This window comes from Oryctolagus cuniculus, unplaced genomic scaffold, assembly GCF_964237555.1.
Source record: "Oryctolagus cuniculus unplaced genomic scaffold, mOryCun1.1 SCAFFOLD_69, whole genome shotgun sequence".
Lineage (NCBI taxonomy): Eukaryota > Metazoa > Chordata > Mammalia > Lagomorpha > Leporidae > Oryctolagus > Oryctolagus cuniculus.
Window position 1 is genome coordinate 547511 of NW_027208355.1, and position 19016 is coordinate 566526.

The following is a 19016-nucleotide window of genomic DNA, read 5'->3' on the forward strand; positions in this document are numbered from 1 at the left end:
CCCCCACTGCTGGCCATCTCCTGGCCGGCTGCCCCAGGATCCCCAGGCCCCCTGCTTGGCAGCCATGGTCTAGAAGGAAGCGCGTGGCACCTGGGGTGTGCCCTGGAGCTTGGGGGCCACCCCTGCTCCTCCTGCGCTGAGTCCTGTGGGGCACAGGTGGGGCCTGAAGGGGGCACCCACTTGGGCTGCTGCCTGCAGCCGTCTGGCCAAGGCCCAAGGCTGTGGAGCACAGGACACAGCAGGTGGAGCGCCCTCCCTGGGGATGGGTTGCAGAGGTAGCCCTGCTGGGCAGCCACCCGCAGGTTCCCTTCCCCCAGCCTGATTCTGCAGGACAGAGGTCGCTGGCTGTCTCTGCAGTGTGCTCTTCCGTGGAGGTGGGCAGGGCCGCGGGGCCCCTTCTCCTGCTGAGTTCAGGCTCCTGGGGTGTGATGAGGCTATGGCCCCTGGGCTGTGATGGCCCTGGAGTCCCGTGGTCCTGGTGCTGTCCACGTGGTTCGTGCAGAGGAAGCTGGGAGGGAGGCACAGAGCCAGGCGCCCCCCCCCCATGCCTGCCTTGCCCACCAGTGCTGTCCCAGGGCAGCAGGGTTAGCCCGACCACAGCATCCCCCGAGGAACCCCGTCCCTCTAACACACCTGCTGGCCTCCAGCCTCCCCCACAGGGTGGGTGGGTGTCCAGGGTAGCCTGGCGACCCCCTCCCCTCCCTGCTACCTTTCCCTCAGGCCCCCAGGGGCGCAGTCTGGGCTCCAGCCCACACCCCTGCTCCCCCAGCTGAGGTTGGGCATGGAAACCAACTGGCAAGCCCACATTAAGGAATTAGCAGGAGCAGTAATTACAAGCTGGCATCCTGCTCAGCAGCAACAGCCCCAGCTGGCCTCCTGAACCTGCTCCCTCCCCTCGGCTGGGTGAGCCTTGGGGTTCCAGTAGTGGCTCCCCTGGGGTTGCCTCTAGGGCGGGCACTTGCACCCCATTCCCTTCTGAGACCAGGCCTTGGCGAGGTGAGGCCGCGGTGAGCTGGTCTGCTAGGCGCATCTGCACAACATCCGCCAGGCTGGCCGCGGCCTACTCCAGGGAACCGGCGTGGGGAGGGCTCAGGGACTTCTCCATGGTGGAGTCCATGGTGGCCAAGGCAGCTGCCATGGGGCTGGGCATGTAGTTGAAGGGCGGGACGCGCCTCGCGGCTCGGGGAGCGTGCTGGCTGGCAGGGAAGTCCCCCACGGCGATACCCAAGTCCTCGTGGGCGAAGGGCATGGAGGCAGCGCCCTTGGCCCGGACGGGTCCATCCAGGTCGCTGCCCAGGAGGGCGGCTGGGGCACCGGTTGGGGCGGGGATCTGCTCCCTGCTCTTCAGGCTCGGGGATGCGCTGGCGGTGGTCTTGGGCTGAGCCACCTTTTCTGTCTGCACCATGGAGTCGCTGGTCTTCCGTGGCGGGGGGCTGGCGGGGCCCTCCTCCAGCAAGGCGCCCCAGAGCAGCAGGGCCGAGGCGGGCAGGGTGCTGCGATGATGTGCGCGACGTCCTGGTCCCAGATGCGCCGCCACGTCGTGCCTGGCGCGACCACCCTGGGCAGTGGCCGCGCCTCGCCTTTACTCCCGCTTTGCTGGGGGAAGGGGAGTGCCTGGGGGGCTCCCGGGGCCCCGCCAATGGGCCTGCTGGCCACGCTGATGTGGGGCAGGGAGGAGTAGCGCTTGACCGCCTCTGGCCGCACGGGCAGGCGCGACGGGCTCTGGGAACTGGTGCGCAGGGGCACGCGCGGGCCGGGGCCGGGAGCGGACCCTGGTCGGGTTGGCTGCTGGCGGGGGACCGCCCTCAGCTCCTTGCAGCTCGAAGAGCAGAGGAAGACGGCGGGGAGCGCGGGCCGGCCTTGGCGGGGCGACACGCCCTGGGAGGTGGAGGCGGAGTCGGACAGCAGCTCCGTGCGTTGGCGATTCAGCAAGCCAGGCGACTCCTTGATGAAGGTCAGTTGGCGCCAGAAGCCCGAGCGGTCCGAGGACTCGCTGCCTCTGGAGCGGGCGGAGGTCACACGCACCAGGCCCAGTCGGCCCCCACGCGCCCCCGTCGCCTCCTCGCGGCCTCTGGGGCTCGGCTCTGGGGCGGGCCTGGCCAGCGGCGGCGGCCCGTGCCTGGCCCGCCTCTGCATGAACGGGATCCGGACCGGCGACTTCTGGGTCTTGTGGTGCTTGACCAGCAGGGCCCGCGCCGGTGTCTTGGGCACTCCGGTGGCTATTGGGCCGGGAAGAGACCCTGCAGCTGGGGTGGCGGGGGGGGGGGGGGGGAGGGCGACTTCCTGGGCAGAGGCTGAGAGGCGGGCGAGGTCTGGGAGGAGCTTGAACAAGGGGTCTTGGCCAGATGAGCAGTGGGGGTGCCGCTCCTGGGGGGGAGTGGCTCAGCGCCGCCAGCTCCGAGATCTTGCCCTGCTGGTGCAGGCTCCGAGAGTGCTGCTGCCTGGGCGCCAGCGCCTTGCCTGCGGCTGCTGGCTGTGCCAGGCTGGGGTGCTCTGCCGCCTTCCTTGGTGTGGCCCAGGGGCCAGGGGCAGGTTTGGGGCCGGCCCAGGGGCAGCTCCAGCCTGGCCCGGTTTCTGCCTGTGCCCCGGGCCTGCTCCGGGCTCCGGCCGGCGCCCCCGGCCTTGAGCCAGTGTCCTGAGACATGGCTGTGGGGTCGCGAGGCCGGCGAGCTCCTGCCTGTGCATCCGGCCCCTGGGAGGCCCTTGCAGGGTCTCCTCGCTGAGGGACGCGGCGCTGGAGAAGTTCACTGGCGTGCCCTCAGCCGAGTTAGCGCACGAGTCGTCCTCCCGGGCCGGGGTGGGCACCAGCATGTAGACCGGGACGGGCAGCGCCCGGCGGTCGTGCACCAGCGCTGAGGCCACCTTGCTGAGCCCCGCGGGCACGGCTGCCCCCAGGCACTCTCGCAGCAGCTCCAGCTCCTAGTCTGCGGCTGTGCGTGTGCGGGAGCCCATGGGCGCCAGCCCCTCCAGGTGTCCGGCAGCGGCCTCTTCTCGCCAGTGCCGTGGTCAGGGCAGGCGGGCGGTGGCAGCAGACTCAGCTCCAAGTCGTGTTGCACGGAGTGCTCCTGCAGGGCGAGTGCGCTGAGGCTGGAGGCGCAGAAGTTCTCGTCCGGTTTCTCCACAGTGAAGCGGACGCTGCCGGTGTCCAGCTCCGAAGGCAGGCAGCAGCGCTCGCGGCAGTCGAGGATGTCCAGGAAGCGCTTCACGTAGCTCTCCCACTGCAGGCTGATCTGGCTGCTCTCGGGCTGGCCGGGCAGCGCGGCCTGCGCCGTCTTGCTGCGGCTGGGCGGCATGGTCTGCCCTGGGCTGTCGGAGAGCTCGCTGGGGCTCATGGTGCTGCTGCCCCGCCCGCTGCAGGGGTCGCTGTGGAAAGAGCTGGCGATGGACGGGCTCTCAAAGCTGCCCAGGGAGCTCACGGAGCTGCAGCGGCTCAGCACCAGGGGCATCACCTGCACACAGTTCTCGGATGAGATGGATGGCGTGGCGTCCTCCATGCCCAGGCCCCGGCCGCGGCCTCGCCGGGGGCGCCAGGATGGCCACAGGCAGGGAGGTGGCCCTGGCCCGCCCCACACCCCGTCCAGCTCCGCCTCTTCGGGGCCGGCCTCCTCAGGCCCTCGAGGGAGGAGTCGCTGTCCAAGTCTCTGGCCTCTCTGGGGCCCGGGCGTCGGGTCGAGGACAGCGAGCTGCAGCGGGGCAGTGAGAGGGGCCCCTCCTGCGCCACCAGCCTCTGCAGCGCCCTCTGGCCGCGGCTGGCCGGGCAGCCTCCAGCTTCTCGGGCACCTGGCTCAGGCCCTCCCCCAGCAGCCAGGCCTGATTCCGGGCTGCGGGGGGCACCTTGGGGCCGCCGGGGCGTCCCCCACGCCTGCCCTGCCCGCGGCCTCCGGCAGCGGCACGTGCTGATAGGTGGGTGACAGCTTGATGGTGCGCACGCAGGCGTCGGCGCCGCCGGCGTCCCAGGTGGACCCCTCAGCCTGGCCGCCCCGCAGGTCGAGGTCCAGCCGAGCGGGCCATAGCTGCCCGTCCAGGAGCTCCTCGCGGTGCTCTGCCAGCTTGGCCAGCGGGCAGTAGCTAGCCATCGTTGAGGCTGTCGTTGGAGAGGCTGGCGTGGGCCGCCTTGAGCCGGAGCAGGGGGTGCGCCCGGCCCCCCGCCGCTGGCCGGCTGTCCTCGGGGTCGCGGCAGGGCCAGCAGGACTGCGCCCGGCCCTCCCTCGGTGCCTCCTGCCTGGGGTCCCCAGAGCTGAGGCTGAGGCTGTCGTCAGAGGAGGTATGCAAGGCCGAGATGTCTTCCACCAGATGGTCGATCTGTGCCACAGCCAGCGCCAGCTTGGCCTTGGCCTCCACTGGCCGCCTCGCCGCCGGCCTCCTTCTCGGGCTCCAGGGCGCAGTGGGCTGCCGGGGTGCGGGCCAGCGCCTGGCCCTGCAGGAAGGGGCTGCCCAACAAGAGGGAGAGCATGGCCATGCTGGCGGGCTTGGCGGTGGCGGTGGCCAGGGACTGCGCGCCATCGTCGTCGAAGTAGCCTGAGTCAGAGGTGTAGTCCCGCGCCAGCCCGTCCACGTGCCACAGGGGCGGCAGCGGCTTCTTGGCAGTGGCCTCGGCCAAGGGCAGGGCCTGCTTCTCCAGGTGGCCAAGCACCTGCACCAGGTGCCGGCGTCGAGCTCTGCCTCCAGCACCTGCTGCTTGCGCACATAAAGGCTGGACATGCAGGTGAGGGGGGACACGGCTGTGGCAGCTGCCTGGTGCTTGGCGGGCCGGTGGGCCAGCAGGTTGCGCAGGGCCGCGGCGCTGCCCATGGTGATCATCTTGTGCCTGGAGTGCAGCAGGTTGCGTAGCATGCCCACGGTGCCCAGGTCTCACACGAGCTCCTGGTCCCGCGCGCTGCAGGCTGACAGGTTCCAGAGCGTGCCGCACGCGTTGCTCACGATGGTCAGGCTGTACGAGGTCAGGTGCTGCAGCAGCGTCTGCAGGCAGTTGTGGTCGCGGAGCACCTGCCTGGGTGGGGGAGGTGGGGGCTGGGTCCCGTGTGGCCGGAACAGGCGGCCCCGCCCCGCCTCCGGGGATAGGGCAGCCAGAGCAGAAGGCCCCGCCTCGCCCTCCAGGGGTTGGGTGGCGGTTGTGGGCATTTGGGGGCATTGACCAGCAGGTGGGAGGGGTGGTGGTGGTGGTGGTGGTGGTGGTGTGTCTCTGTGTTTCTCAAATAAATTTTAAATTAAAAAAATGTACTCTTCATAGTTTTAGCCATTTTTTCACTACCTGAAATATTAAGGTCATGTTATTCTAAATAAAATATGAAACACTAAAAGAAAAAGTCCAACCTTACCATCTTGTTGCCTTTTCCAGGAATCTTCTCTCTCTCCTGTTTCATAACACTGTATCTGATATCACCCATCCCCGGTAGGTGCATCTCACCCCACAGAGGGTGTCCCAGGGGAATGTTCTTGGCCCCAGGGAACTTTCTGTGTAACCACAGCCACCAGGGCAGACTCTCACACCTGGGAAGTCTTCCACCTAGCATTATTCTGGATTGGGAGCAGGCGTATGGAGTGGGGGGTGGCCTGAAAAATGTCATCCTGTATCCACAAAAACTTCAACCTATGCAAAGATGGGGCACTCTGTTTTCTGGCAAGTTACATACCCGGTCTGTCAGTTGTACTCCTTTGTTAAACTTGACTAACTTGCTTACCACCAAAATCTGTCTCATTTGTATTCTTTTCTTATGAGACACCAGGACCAGCCATCATCCCTGCCTGACCGGTAGCACTTTCAGTCATACAGGTAACATAATTTTTGGCAGAGATAACCAGAAGTAATCAAGAGCAGTTCCAAGTGCTTGAGGAATGCCCCATATCTAGTTTATTTCTATCATTCCCTTCACTTTGTCTTGCTCAGTGTGAGCCACAATCCCTTTTTACCACATCCGAGTGGATGCAGGTGGAGCAGTTAAATATCATTAGAGTGCTCTCTGCAAAGAGATTCCCCTGATAGCATATGCTGGGTATGGAACAGTGAGGCATTCACTAGGCACTCTGCAGCTTCAAGACAGCACCCAGGTCCCATTGGAACACTGCAAAGCATCCACCTGTGGGGGCCAGTGCTACGGTGTAGTGGATGATGCCACTGACTGTGGTGCCAGAATCACATATGGTAGCTGCTCTGAGTCCCAGCTACTCTACTTCCCATCCAGCTCCCTGCTAATGCTCCTGGGAAAGCAGAAAAGGATGGTACAAGTGCTTGGATCCCTGCACCCACACAGGAGACACAGAAGAAGCTCCTGGCTTCTGATCCAAAGTCAGGAGCTGAGAGTTTCTTCCAGGTCTCCCACATGGGTGCAGGCGCCCAAGAACTTTTAATTGCCATAATTGCACATATTTGTGGGGACAATGTGATGTTCTAATACATGAATACCATTTGCAATGTTCAAATCTGAATATTTAGCACATCCATCCACTCAGAGATTTATTTCTCCATTGTGGTGAGTACAATAAAAATTATGTAAATTTTTGCTTGATCATTTTGACTTGAATGTAAGTGCTTAACATAAGGTTAAGTTACAGTTATGCAAAACAAGGAGGATATTATTGCAACAATGGAAGAGATTACTGTAAGATGTTACAGCACTAAGTTCATTTTCTGTTGCTGTAACTGGGTAATTTGTAAAGAGGTTTATTTTGGCTCCTGATTCTGGAAGCCAGTAGGTGCTAGAGCATGGCATCAGCATCTGACAGATAGGTAACCATGTGCATACAGGAGACAAAACATGTGGGGTTCCCAGGCTTCAGAGCAACTTGTCCTTGAAGTAACTAATCCAGTGTTGTAAGAGCAATAACTCACACACCTCTGAGAAGAAACGCAGTCCTGCCAGGACAACATGAATGACCTAATGATCCCTGAAAGTCCTCACTTCCTGATACCACCTAAAAGACAATCAAATTTCAACATGTGTTACAGAGGAAACCATATTCAAAATATAGCATAGAGCAGAGAAACTAACAAATTGTAAAAGAAAACTGATTTTGAAATGTAGGAACTTTCTGATTTGATGCTGGAGATGAATCAGACTCTACACAATGGATTAATGAATATAAATCATATTTAGGGCACAATAAGAGCCACTAGGGAAGAAAGTAAGGTAAACGAAAAACATCCTAATGAGAACTTTTCCATTTTTGTCCTTTTCAAAAACATAAACACATATCTAGGAATAATTCCAATACTGTGAAAACCTGAAAGTCACATTTGAAGAATGCTTAATGAATGTGAAAGTGATTTATCGGGACCAGTGCTGTGGCACAGCGGGGTAATGCCCTGGCCTGAAGCGCCAGCATCCCATATAGGTGCTGGTTCTAGTCCCAGCTGCTCCACTTCGATCCAGCTCTCTGCTGTGGCCCAGGAAAGCAGTAAAAGATGGCCCAAGTCTTTGGGCCCCTGCACCCACGTGGGAGACCCAGAAGAAGCTCCTGGCTTCGGATCAGCACAACTCTGGCCATTGCAGCCAATTGGGAGTGAACCATTGGATGGAAGACCTCTCTCTCTCTGCTTCTCCTCTCTCTCTGTAGCTTTGACTTTCAAATAATAAATAAACTTTTAAAAAAAGTGATTTATCACAAAAGACAAAGGATCTTTTAGATAGTAAAGTAGCTGTTAGATTGAAGTGCGATATTTTATTTTTCAAATTGGACGATGAGTAGATATTATAGGTAAAGACTTCTGAATCCAACTTAATAATCCAACATAAAATCCAAAATGTACCTTTATTTACAAATTCATGAACTTACTGATTTTAGAGCTATGTGGAGATAGGATCCGTAATGAAGTAGTATCTGCAGTGTGTGAGAGATTAGATTATAATGGCACTTTCACCTTTATAATTCTAGCATTATTTATTTGTTTGTTTATTTTTTAAAGATTTTATTTATTTGAGAGGTAGAGTTACAGACAGTGAGAAGAGACAGAAAGGTCTTCCTTCCTTTGCTTCACTCCCCAAATGGCCGCAATGGCTGCAGCTGTGCCGATCCAAAGCCAGGAGCCAGGAGATTCTTTCAGTGGGTGCAGGGACACAAGCACTTGGGCCATCTTCTACTGCTTTCCCAGGCCACAGCAGAGAGCTGGATTGGAAGAGGAGCAACCAGGACTAGAATTGGTTCCCATATGGGATGCCAGCACCGCAAGTGGAGGATTAACTACTGCACCAGGGCACCGATAATTCTAGCATTATTTAATTCTACTTACCACAAATACTTTTGGAGGAGTGATTAGGTCAAAGTAAAAAAAAAAGAAAAAAGAATAAAAAGGAAAAACAACCCCACTTCCCCCCCCCCCCAACTCCCCAACACACGCACAACCTTAAACTGAGGGAAATTATAGGTATATCTTTAAATCTTTGTTTCCTCCTCTGCCAGTTATACAACTTTGCATTTATCTGCTATGAATTCCTTATAGGCTGATAGAAAGAACGTTAAAAAAATATAAAAAATCATGGAGCAAGTTCCCAGCACAGTTCCTGTTTTGTTTTGTTTTTTAGGCTTTGCTTCCCTAATTCACTAATTATAGACACAGAAGTACATTTTTCAGCAATATTGGAGTAGAAACCTCTGGACCATTACTTTGCTTGACTTTCCATCAACAAATTATTATTTTTTAATCTGAATCCCAATACATAATTACTATTATCTTAGTAATTACTATTATCTTAGAAGTTCAATTGTTGCATTTTGTTAGGAAGTTTCTGGAGATGTTAATTCAAAATTTCATGTCTCCTGGTAGAATTTGACTAACTTATTCAAATTTATCAAGGGAAGGAGCGTTTGAGACTTCTTGAACCTCAGCATCTCTCAGTTCCTTTCTAGCTAAACTATTCAGATCCAGATTGTTCTGAATTTTGGGTTTGTCTGATTCTTTTTGGTCATCTTAGTGGGCCAGAAATTTGAAGGAAACACATAACCCTAATACTTTCTGGAAGTTATTTCCTACTTATCCTTGGCCAGAATAAGCACCTTTTTTAATTTCTGAGAAGGAAATGAGAGGGACAATAGCCCTAGGACTCAGGAGGAGGAAGAGGTAAGAAAACAGATGCCCAGCTCTACTTTGATTTCCCTGATTCTAAGGAATTATTAATTTTGCTAGTGAAGTCAGACACTTCTTTTACATTTGGAAAAGCTATCTTTAAAAAATATAAAAAATAAACAAGGTAGGGGAGCAGCTTGCTGGTGTTTGACCCACAAGCTTATGTTTTCTGAGAATCATTTCAGTCAGTTGAAATCTAGAATACATTGTGCGCCCCATGACTGATTCTGTGAAGTCTTGGCCAACATCGTGCTCGGGTGGTGTTTTATTAGGAAAAGCTTCACTAAAATGGGGTGAAATGAAATAGGATGTCTTAAACACAATACTGAACTGTATTTGTTTTTTAATTATTTCATTTGACCCCGAATATTTTAGAATTACAAGAATCTTCAACAGTGTCCATAAGTCCATAGCAGTGTTTGTGATAGTATGCTTGAACCCTAAAACAAAAGACATTGTTTATTTAAATATCAACCTAGATAATCACCACAACTTAATCATGTAGCTTTCAAAGGCAAATATCATTTCTGGCTCCCTCTTCAGCTCCCCTTTCTCAGGGTAAGCACTGATGGCATTCAGTGAATGACTATGTGGTAAGATGTAAGAAGATCACATGTGTCCATCCTGAACAAGCATTCAGTCTTCCATATGTCTGATTATCTTTGATGGAAAAAATTCTCTAAATATTGCTTCTATGTGTCTCAGTTAGGTAGTGTTATTATACCTGTGAGCAAAAATAGGTCATGAAGATCACAGAGCATGAGCCTACTGAAACAAAGTTCAAGGATTCTGCAAAATTAACTCTTTCCTGTTGGCCAGTAAACCTTCACTTGAGTTCTCTCTACCTCATCCTATTAAATGTTGACATCAATAGCGATGTCACATAGCTGTTGCATGATATATATATATATATACATATATATCAATCATTTAATAAGTATTTGACAGATATTAATAATTATATACATAATTATGGTTACTACTTTTACTGGTAATGTGTGGCACAACAATGCAAGCTCTGAGCACAAGAGTACCTGACTTCAAATCTGAAAACTGTCAATTACTAGCTGATTACTATTGAGAGTTCTATCCTGCTTTGTCTGAGACCATTTCTGTACTAAGCCTTCTCCCTCCTCTTTAATGTGCAGGTATTGTGATACTTACTCCACAAAACTTATATAAAGATAAAATAATGATTTCAGCACTGTGATGGATGTAACAATGTAATTGGCTCACCTATTACAGGAAATCTTGTCTTTATTGACCTATTTTTATTCCTAAGAAACAAGAAAGGATGAATTTTAGTATGTGTTTCTATGTAACTTTCAAATGAAATTACTTCAAAAAGTATCATGAGAACAAATAAACTGGTTGAGATTTCGATTCTTGTCTTCCTGCAGTAACAACATTTAATCATTCTGAAATCCTACTGACTTATCTAAAGAGAGAATGAGTTTTAGACCTATGATTTCTATAAATGCTGAATAAGTCCATTATTTTGGAAGAAAAATAAATAAAAATATTAATATATTTCAAAATAATGAAATAATTCAACAAACATATAGGGGGACACATTCACCATTATTTCCCATGATAAATATCTAAGTTCCCAAATTAGTAAGAAGCTGCATGCTCATGACTGAAGTATTTAAATTTGATGTATTTAAATCAATATGTAGATATAGTCATGCAAATTCAGAGTGCTAAGAAATTTGACATTTGACATTTGATTCTTTATATGAAATCAATAACTAAAAATACATGATAGTGGCTGGCATTATGACACAGTTGGTTATGTCAGTTTGCTGCTCTACTTCTCACTCAGCTCCCTGCTAATGCACCTGGGAAAAAAGTACAAGAAGGCTTGAATGTTTGGCCCCTGACACCTATGTTGGAAATCCAGATGGATTTCAAGTTTCATGGCTTCAGGCTGTCCCAGAGCTGTCCCTTGCAGCTATTTGAGTAGTGAAGCAGCAGATTGAAGATCTCTGTCTGTCCCTCTGTCTCTGTAACTCTGACTTTCAAGTAAATAAATAAATAAATAAAATAGTTTTAAAAGCATGTGAAATAAATCACATATTGTTGCTTATCCCTTATCTTAGAAAAATACTGTTCACAATTTTGTAATTGAGTTCATTCAGATGAAACCTTAGTAATTACCATCAAAGTTTCTATTATCCAGTCAAGGCTTCTCCCACTTTTCAGAATTGCATGGTATTATTAATTTATTATTTTATTGATTTATATGTTTATTTGTTCAAGAGAACATATTACTCTCAAGCTTTACCATGAACTTTGAGAGTGCTTAGCAATAAAGAATATAAAAGTTTCTGCTCTAAATGAGATTGCATTACACATTTGATTTTGCAAATCAGCTAATATTTTAAAAACTGATAAATAATTCATATTATGCATAAATACTTCTTATTAACATTTCTATGGTCCTGTTCCTAAGAGGAACCATAAATAATTAGAATTTGCAGACACTAAACACACAAACTATGTCATTAAAACAAAAATTATTTTAACACCCATTGTAAATTAAACCTGTTTTATTTAAAATGACCAAAAACTCACAGTTGTAGTCAAATTTACACACACGCAGAGTTTGTTTTTCATATCCAATGTAGTGCATCTCACTATAGTATGCTACTTCAAGATCAAAAATGCTTCTATCTTATAATTTCACCTAAGCAGAATACATTGATTTCATTTGTGAAGGCTAAAATGAGATTTTGGAAAGCATTAAAGTAATTTCTTAACAGTCTTGTAGGTTAGGCATGTGATATTTTGATGTTTCTACTGGAAGTCAAGATTGGCCAGTTGAGCTACTTAGTGCCATAGGGGCTATATAGTATGAATCGTGTGGATACTTAGAAAGTGTAAGTCTTCTGGTCACCAAATAGTTTTTTGATTCTTTTAATGTCAAAAGATTCTCATAATGTAAAAAGACAAGTTGTATAATCAATTTTAAATATGAAGTCAAAAAATTATAGAGTCACTAACATACGTGTACATATGTTTCAAAATGTCTGTAGGCTATGAATATAAAAGTTGTTTCAAAAAATTTAAATTCATGCATTATGAGAAATCTTGTAAAATTCAGAAAAAACATGTATTATGAAAAAATTACATGGAATTCAAAATTTTCAACAAAATTGATATCTTTTATTTTCATTTACCTATTATTTTTAAATTAGCCTCATATATAATATATGCATCTATAACCATATATAGTAGAAAGGCCTTCATATATTTATTTATCTAGACACATACATGCATACTCTAACATTAGAATAGGATAATGATAGGAAATACTAAGCAGGCAGTAATCTGGAGGAATTTAAATGTTCTCAGGAAGTAATGAGTAAAGCTCTCAGAGTTTACAATAATTGGTAGGAACTTTCTTAATTAGATCCTCTGATCTTGCTTCTACAAGCGGCTTCTAGACTTTACCTAGTCCCCAAAATAATATTTTAAATATCTTTTTTTTTTGACAGACAGAGTGGACAGTGAGAGAGAGAGACAGAGAGAAAGGTCTTCCTTTGCCATTGGTTCACCCTCCAATGGCCGCCGCAGCCTGCACGCTGCGGCCGGCGCACCGCGCTGATCCAATGGCAGGAGCCAGGAGCCAGGTGCTTTTCCTGGTCTCCCATGGGGTGCAGGGCCCAAGCACCTGGGCCATCCTCCACTGCACTCCCTGGCCACAACAGAGAGCTGGCCTGGAAGAGGGGCAACCGGGACAGAATCCGGCGCCCCGACCGGGACTAGAACCCGGTGTGCCGGCGCCGCTAGGAGGAGGATTAGCCTAGTGAGCCACGGCGCCAGCCCTTAAATATCTTGAATCTTCCTTTTTCCTGATCAAATTTAGCAATGTCTGAAATTATTGTTGGACCTCATACTCTCATCTTGAGAGTCTACATAGCCTTCCAAGCACGCTTTATGCATGTGAGTGAGAAGACACATAGCATTGTTTTAAACAGATTCTTTTTAATGATATATATTCATTTGAAAGTCAATGTTAGAGGGAGAGACAGATCTTCCATCCACTGCTTCACTCCCCATATGGGTGCAATAGTCAACTGGCTGAGCCAGACTAAAGCCAGGATCCAGGAACTCCATGCATGTCTCCCAGGGTATGCAAGGGCCAAGTACGTAGGCCGTCTTTGGTTTCTCTCCCAGGTGTATTCGCAGGGAGCTGGATTGAAGTGGAGCAACTGTGCCGCAGAAAAGCACCCATACAGGATACCTGCACTGCAAGTGTTGGCTTAATCTGTTGTGCCACAGTGCCAGTCCCAGATACTGTAATAGTTCATCTTAGACAATATGTGTTACTCAAACTGTGTCAATTTTCTTATTGTTTTATATTGAAGTATTACATTGTAAATATAGATATACTTTAATATATATTAAATATATAGAGATTTCTCAAATCTCTATAATTTGGTTTTTTTTTTTTGAATCATCAATTATCCATCTGTCTCTTTCATCCTTCTTCTTCTCTCACTCTACATTATTATTACCAATGTTTAATTATATGGGAAACAAGTGAAATGCCAGCTACCAAAATTAAATTAATTCCTGAATTATTACCTTGAGTTGGGGTTTTCTTGTGGCAAATATTTATTTTGAAATTTTTGTTTTTTTTAAATTTAAGAATAGACTTAGGAATCTCTACACATGATTATCTAAGTGTGTCAATTGTTTCCATTTTGCAGCTTTGGCAGCATCATTCTCTCATGTGTGCTTGTCTTTTTCCTAAACCATTTAGGAGAAGTGACAACTCTCTATCCTCTTATATCAAATAGTTCTATGTATAGTTTCTAAGAAAAATATGCCTTTTTAAAGTAATAGCCATATAATAATAATTAGGAAAGCCAAGAAACTTAATATACATGCAACATTATTATTTAATTCAAAGTAATCTCCTCTAAAACACAGCCATATGAATGCATAAGGTTATAACTCTACCAAAGCACAAGGATATCCTTCTTGAGTATTTGTGGAAAACTATGTAGTTATAAATGATTGTGGATAACTTTTGACAATTCTTTATCTAAACATATAACTGCAAATACACACCAATATATGTAAAATATTATCAGTATAAAAATTTGGAAAGCACAGAAAAATTAAAAAAGAAACTATATGATTTGAGATAAACATTTATGCCTTTACACACATATACCCAGTGTGGATATAATATATAATACACTTTGGATATTTTTATTTTTATTTTACATAAAATTTATTCATGTAGTGAATATTTGATGACAACAGTATTTTTATTTCATATTATATATTCAACAGGCAGAGAAATGGAAGGATGGATGACAGAAAGATTGACAGAACTCTCATTGGCTAGTTTGTTCCCCAAATGCTTGCAAATTCTGGGATTGACCTGGGGCATTTATACTTTTAAAAATGCATACATTTTATGTATTTATACATAAGCATTTTTATCTCTTTATGCTTCCTTAGGTTAATTATTTAAAATATAATTTGGGGCAGGCGCTGTGATGCAGTGGGTGAACGTCCTGGCCTCAAGCACCAGCATCCCATATGGGTGCTGGTTCAAGACCCAGGTGCTCCTCTTCCAATCCAGCTTTCTGCTATGGCCCGGGAAAGCAGTAGAAGATGGCCCAAGTCCTTGGGTCCCTGCACCCTCATGGGAGACCCAGAAAAAGATCCTGGCTCCTGGCTTCAGAGCAGCACAGCTCCAGCTGTTGTAGCCAATTGAGGATTGAAACATCAGATGGAAGACCTCTCTCTCTCAGCCTTTCCTCTCTCTGTGTATCTCTGACTCTAAATAAATAAATACATCTTAAAAAAAATAGAATTTTGGGTTCAAATGCATCAGTAGCTTTTAAAGGTTTACAATATATATTGTAAAATTGCATGGAAAAGTATTTCCCTTGACGTAGTCAGCATTGATGATCATTCTTTTTCCCCCTTTCAGCTGAAAGAGTATGCTGAAGAAAACTAAAAACTTTGTTTATTTACTCATAGAAAAATTAGAGCATTATTAAAATTCTTGGTGTGAAAAGCATTAGGACTTTACAATGTATCATATAAAGTTGACCTTAAGTAATCAATTGCTTCCTGTCTGATATTTGCATTATAATCCAGTTGATGCTACTTTTTATATTTCTAAAAATGCAAAAAGATTATCATTCAACTCACATACATATCACAGTTTTCAACATTTCTAGTATTTTATCATATGATATTATGATAATATATGATATTTTATCATTAATTTGAAAGGCAGAGTTACAGTGAGAGAGTTTCCATCCTCAGGTTCACTCTCAAAAGGGATGCAACAGCTAGGGCTAGTCAGGCTGAAGCCAGGAGCCAGGAGTTTCTTTCGGGTCTCAAATATTTGAGCCATCATCTTTGTCTTCCCAGGTGTAATCACAGGGAAGGGAGATGGCTCAGAAGTGGAGCAGCTAAGACTTGAACCTATGCCCATATGGGGTGCCTGTGCTGCAGGTGACAGTTTCATATACTGTGTCATAGTGCTGGCTCTCCTTAAATATCAAAATTTCAAAAAATAAATTGAGAATAACTTAAAGCCCTTCTATACCCCCCTTTAACATAAAATAATCACCTTCTTGCACATGGTATATATTAATACTAGGTGTATTTCATACTTCTTACTTCATATGGGGATGTACAATTCAAATATATAGGTAATTTGCATGTTTGGAACTTCAAGAAAATAGTTTGTTATACTGTAGATATAATGGCCAACTGGGATTATTGAAATATAATTTTAGCAAGTGTTATTCATCTTGAACTGGTCTACACTCAATAGTTTAATAAGGAAACAAATTGCTCTTCCTATTTGCTTAGGCGAAACGTGTCTCTAGTTTTTGTTATCATTATTGCTTATTAGGCTACTGTGTGTGTGTGCATGTGTGCACACATATTACTGATTTTTGTGGAAATATGTGTTTTTGCATGTGGCAAGTGGTTAGAAGAAAAAAAATGACTAGACTTTGTTGAACATTGTGAGTTCTTTTTATTTTACCCACTTATCCTCCAAAGTTATTCCATCATAGTTACTATTTATTTTCCTCTTCCCTAGTTGGAGGTAAGCTGGGGCTTTTGTTGTATATATTTATTTTTGAACTGTCAGCTGTTCTTTTTTGTGCATTCATTATGTATGCTGTATTTTGCCTTTGTTTTTACTTTTACTGCAAAGTTTCACTTGTTAAAATTCTTAATTTATTTTGAAATATAATTCTTTATTAGTTCAATGTCTGGCAATGTTATCCAGCTGACATATTCATTTTTATATGGTATCATTTTTGAACCAAATTTTATGTTTTAGGGTTGTCATGTTTGTGAGTACTTTAATTTATTATTGATGGTTTCATTTTTTTTGCAAAAAAATGTTTCTTCAGCATTAAAAATGTATTTACTGATACTTCTTTCCCCCTCTATTATGTAAAGTTTTCTATGTTAACACAGATATGTTTCTAGCCTACTTGACCTTTCCATTATTGATTCAAACATCACATATTTCTCTTATTACTAGAAATAGTTACATTGAACTTCATAAGAAGCTTTAGCAGCTGCTAGGATAATTTCATTCACTCATTCGTTTTGAAAATGATCTTGACAGTTCTTGATCCTTTTAATCTTTAAGGATGTTAGGGCATGCTTGAAAAATCAATAGAAAGCACTAGTATTACCTTTATTTGATAAGCATTGAATGTAAAGATAAATTTATAGACAATTGCGGTCTCCAGTGATTTTTCTTAAGTTTTGCATTTTTATCACTGTTTTGTTTTTATTGTCTTTATGTTGCAGTGGCATCTTTTTTTTAAAATGAAAACTCATAAAATTGCAATTTTCAATAGATTGTGTTAAACTCTATTACTGTCGAGTACCAGAATAGATTGTGTTACTACCTAGTTATTGCTCCTTCTGTATCCCACTGTGTTCTGAGTGACATTTGCTATATGTATATTAACAAGAATGAGACAGTTTTTCAGCCAGCCACATCACCCACTATTCTTTATGGAATGTTTGGGATCCTGCAGATTGTCTTTTGAGAACTTAACATTCAGAGCTTAGTATGATATGAGATCAGCATATTCGGTTTCCACTCATAAGACTTTACAAATAATCCCCTACCATGTGGGGTCCTGTCTCTACTACAGAGCTCTGAGATGATCTGGAAGCTGCAGTCAGTTGAGGGCAGCACTAAAGTATGGCAACAAAAACGTCTTTTAGTAGACTATGACAACATTTCATACAGCATATTTGAATATCATTTTAATTCTCTTGGTGTTTAAAGTGATGTTCTCAGTCAAACATACAAAGGTACGATTATTAACCAAGACTCCAGATTCAGGAAGAACTGGATCACAAGGGCTATGCTTAGTTTCAGAAATGCATATTTTCTCCTTCAGGAAATTGTGTGAGTTTTTATTATATCCTCCTAGTGTTCATTTAATGTATTTTGTATCTCCTCTCAGCATTGGATAACTTCCACATGACAAGCAAACCCTACACCTAGTGGCCTCACTAGATTTTCCCGAGTCCTCTTATAAGTCCTGATTTAAATGATTACCAAAAGGAACATTCTTAGTAATTGGACTACATGAAATTTTGTAGATAAGGGCATTCAGTCTTGTATTTTGGAGCACCACAGTCAAGTTATGTTAGATTTCAGAGTCCTGACTCTTAGTGGGAACATTATTCTGTTCTTAATTGTGACTGATGTCTACTTCAAAATATATGCATAAAGAATAATAAAGTAGATATTAAAAAATGCAACTGATTTTTCACAAAAACTAATTCTGACTATGATAATACTTCATATGTATATGAATACATATATACATAATATATGTAATATCTTGCATTATTAAAGCCAGTAAAACAATAAATTTGTTATGTTTTGCAAATTTGTAAATATCTATGCATAAAAAACAGTGAATTATAATTATAGCACTTCTATAACTAGGAAAGAATTAGGACATAATAGAATTAAGAATTTAAAAATATCCAAGTTGTAAATCCTGGATTTTTATTACAAATTTTGAAAATGGATGATATGGAATACATTATTAAATAAAAAACATGATTAAAGTAGATCAAATGGATTTAGAATACGTAAGTGCTTACAGTGTATCTTCCTGCTTGCTCAGACTTGAGTTTTACCAAAAAGAAAGAATTCATTATTTCATTTTGTATTTTTCATATAAGAGCATATGGTTTGTATTTGTACTTTGGTTTAGTAATAAATTTCTCTATTACGTTGCTCATACATCAGAGTTTTTACTGAGATTTGCATTTGCTTCAATCCAAAGTCAACAATTTCTTTATGTTTCATTTATCTCTTAAAACTCACAATCCCAATTTTTTCTTCCATTCTCCCCAAATTAATATGTGGAATTGCTTCTTTACCTTTTATTTCCATTAACGATGTGATTCAGAGATGAAAGACGAAGTTCAACTGCCCTTTTCTGTGAAGCTCTTTGTTAAGACATAAAACAGCATCAGCCCTTGCACAGCTTGTTTTCATTGTTAAAGTGACCTTATGGTACTTTGTTTTCTGTTGCAGGAGACTCTTAAAAATACTTCTAAATTTTGTTAAAATGATTTTAGTTTTTTAAAACTTATTTATATAAATGGAACAAATTTCAAACATTTCCTATATACAGTTGCAAGAATATAATAATACTTCCCACCCTACCGTCCCTCTCTGGCCCCTACCCTCTCTTCTGCTTCCTTTCTATTTTTCTTTTAATTTTTATAATGGCATATTTTCAGTTTGCTTTGTAATCACAAGCTTAATCCTACACTAAATTAAGAACTCAGTAAGTAGTAAGAAAAACCACTATTCAAATTTTGTTGATTATCTATCAAACTGAAAGAAAAACAAATATCAAAAAATCTGACCTTGTTCTTTCCCTTTGAAATCAACACCAATACTCTA

At 45.0% G+C, this 19016-nt stretch overlaps 1 protein-coding gene and 1 long non-coding RNA gene across 2 annotated transcripts in view; both read right to left on the reverse strand.

The window, feature by feature from the left end:
* Nucleotides 1-1287: 1287 nt before the first annotated feature.
* On the reverse strand, nt 1288-2221 carry LOC127489414 (adenomatous polyposis coli protein 2-like). Its single transcript, XM_070067837.1, has one exon. The coding sequence runs from the start codon at nt 2134-2136 to the stop codon at nt 1345-1347; it is 792 nt and encodes a 263-aa protein (XP_069923938.1). The 5' UTR covers nt 2137-2221; the 3' UTR covers nt 1288-1344.
* LOC103346014 (adenomatous polyposis coli protein 2) overlaps nt 2220-19016 on the reverse strand; it is a 28307-nt gene continuing 11510 nt past the window's right edge. The window contains exons 2-3 of the long non-coding RNA XR_011386103.1: nt 10298-10338; nt 2220-6912 (exon numbers count right to left, since the gene is read on the reverse strand). This is a non-coding gene — a long non-coding RNA (adenomatous polyposis coli protein 2). The remainder of the gene's footprint in view (nt 6913-10297; nt 10339-19016) is intronic.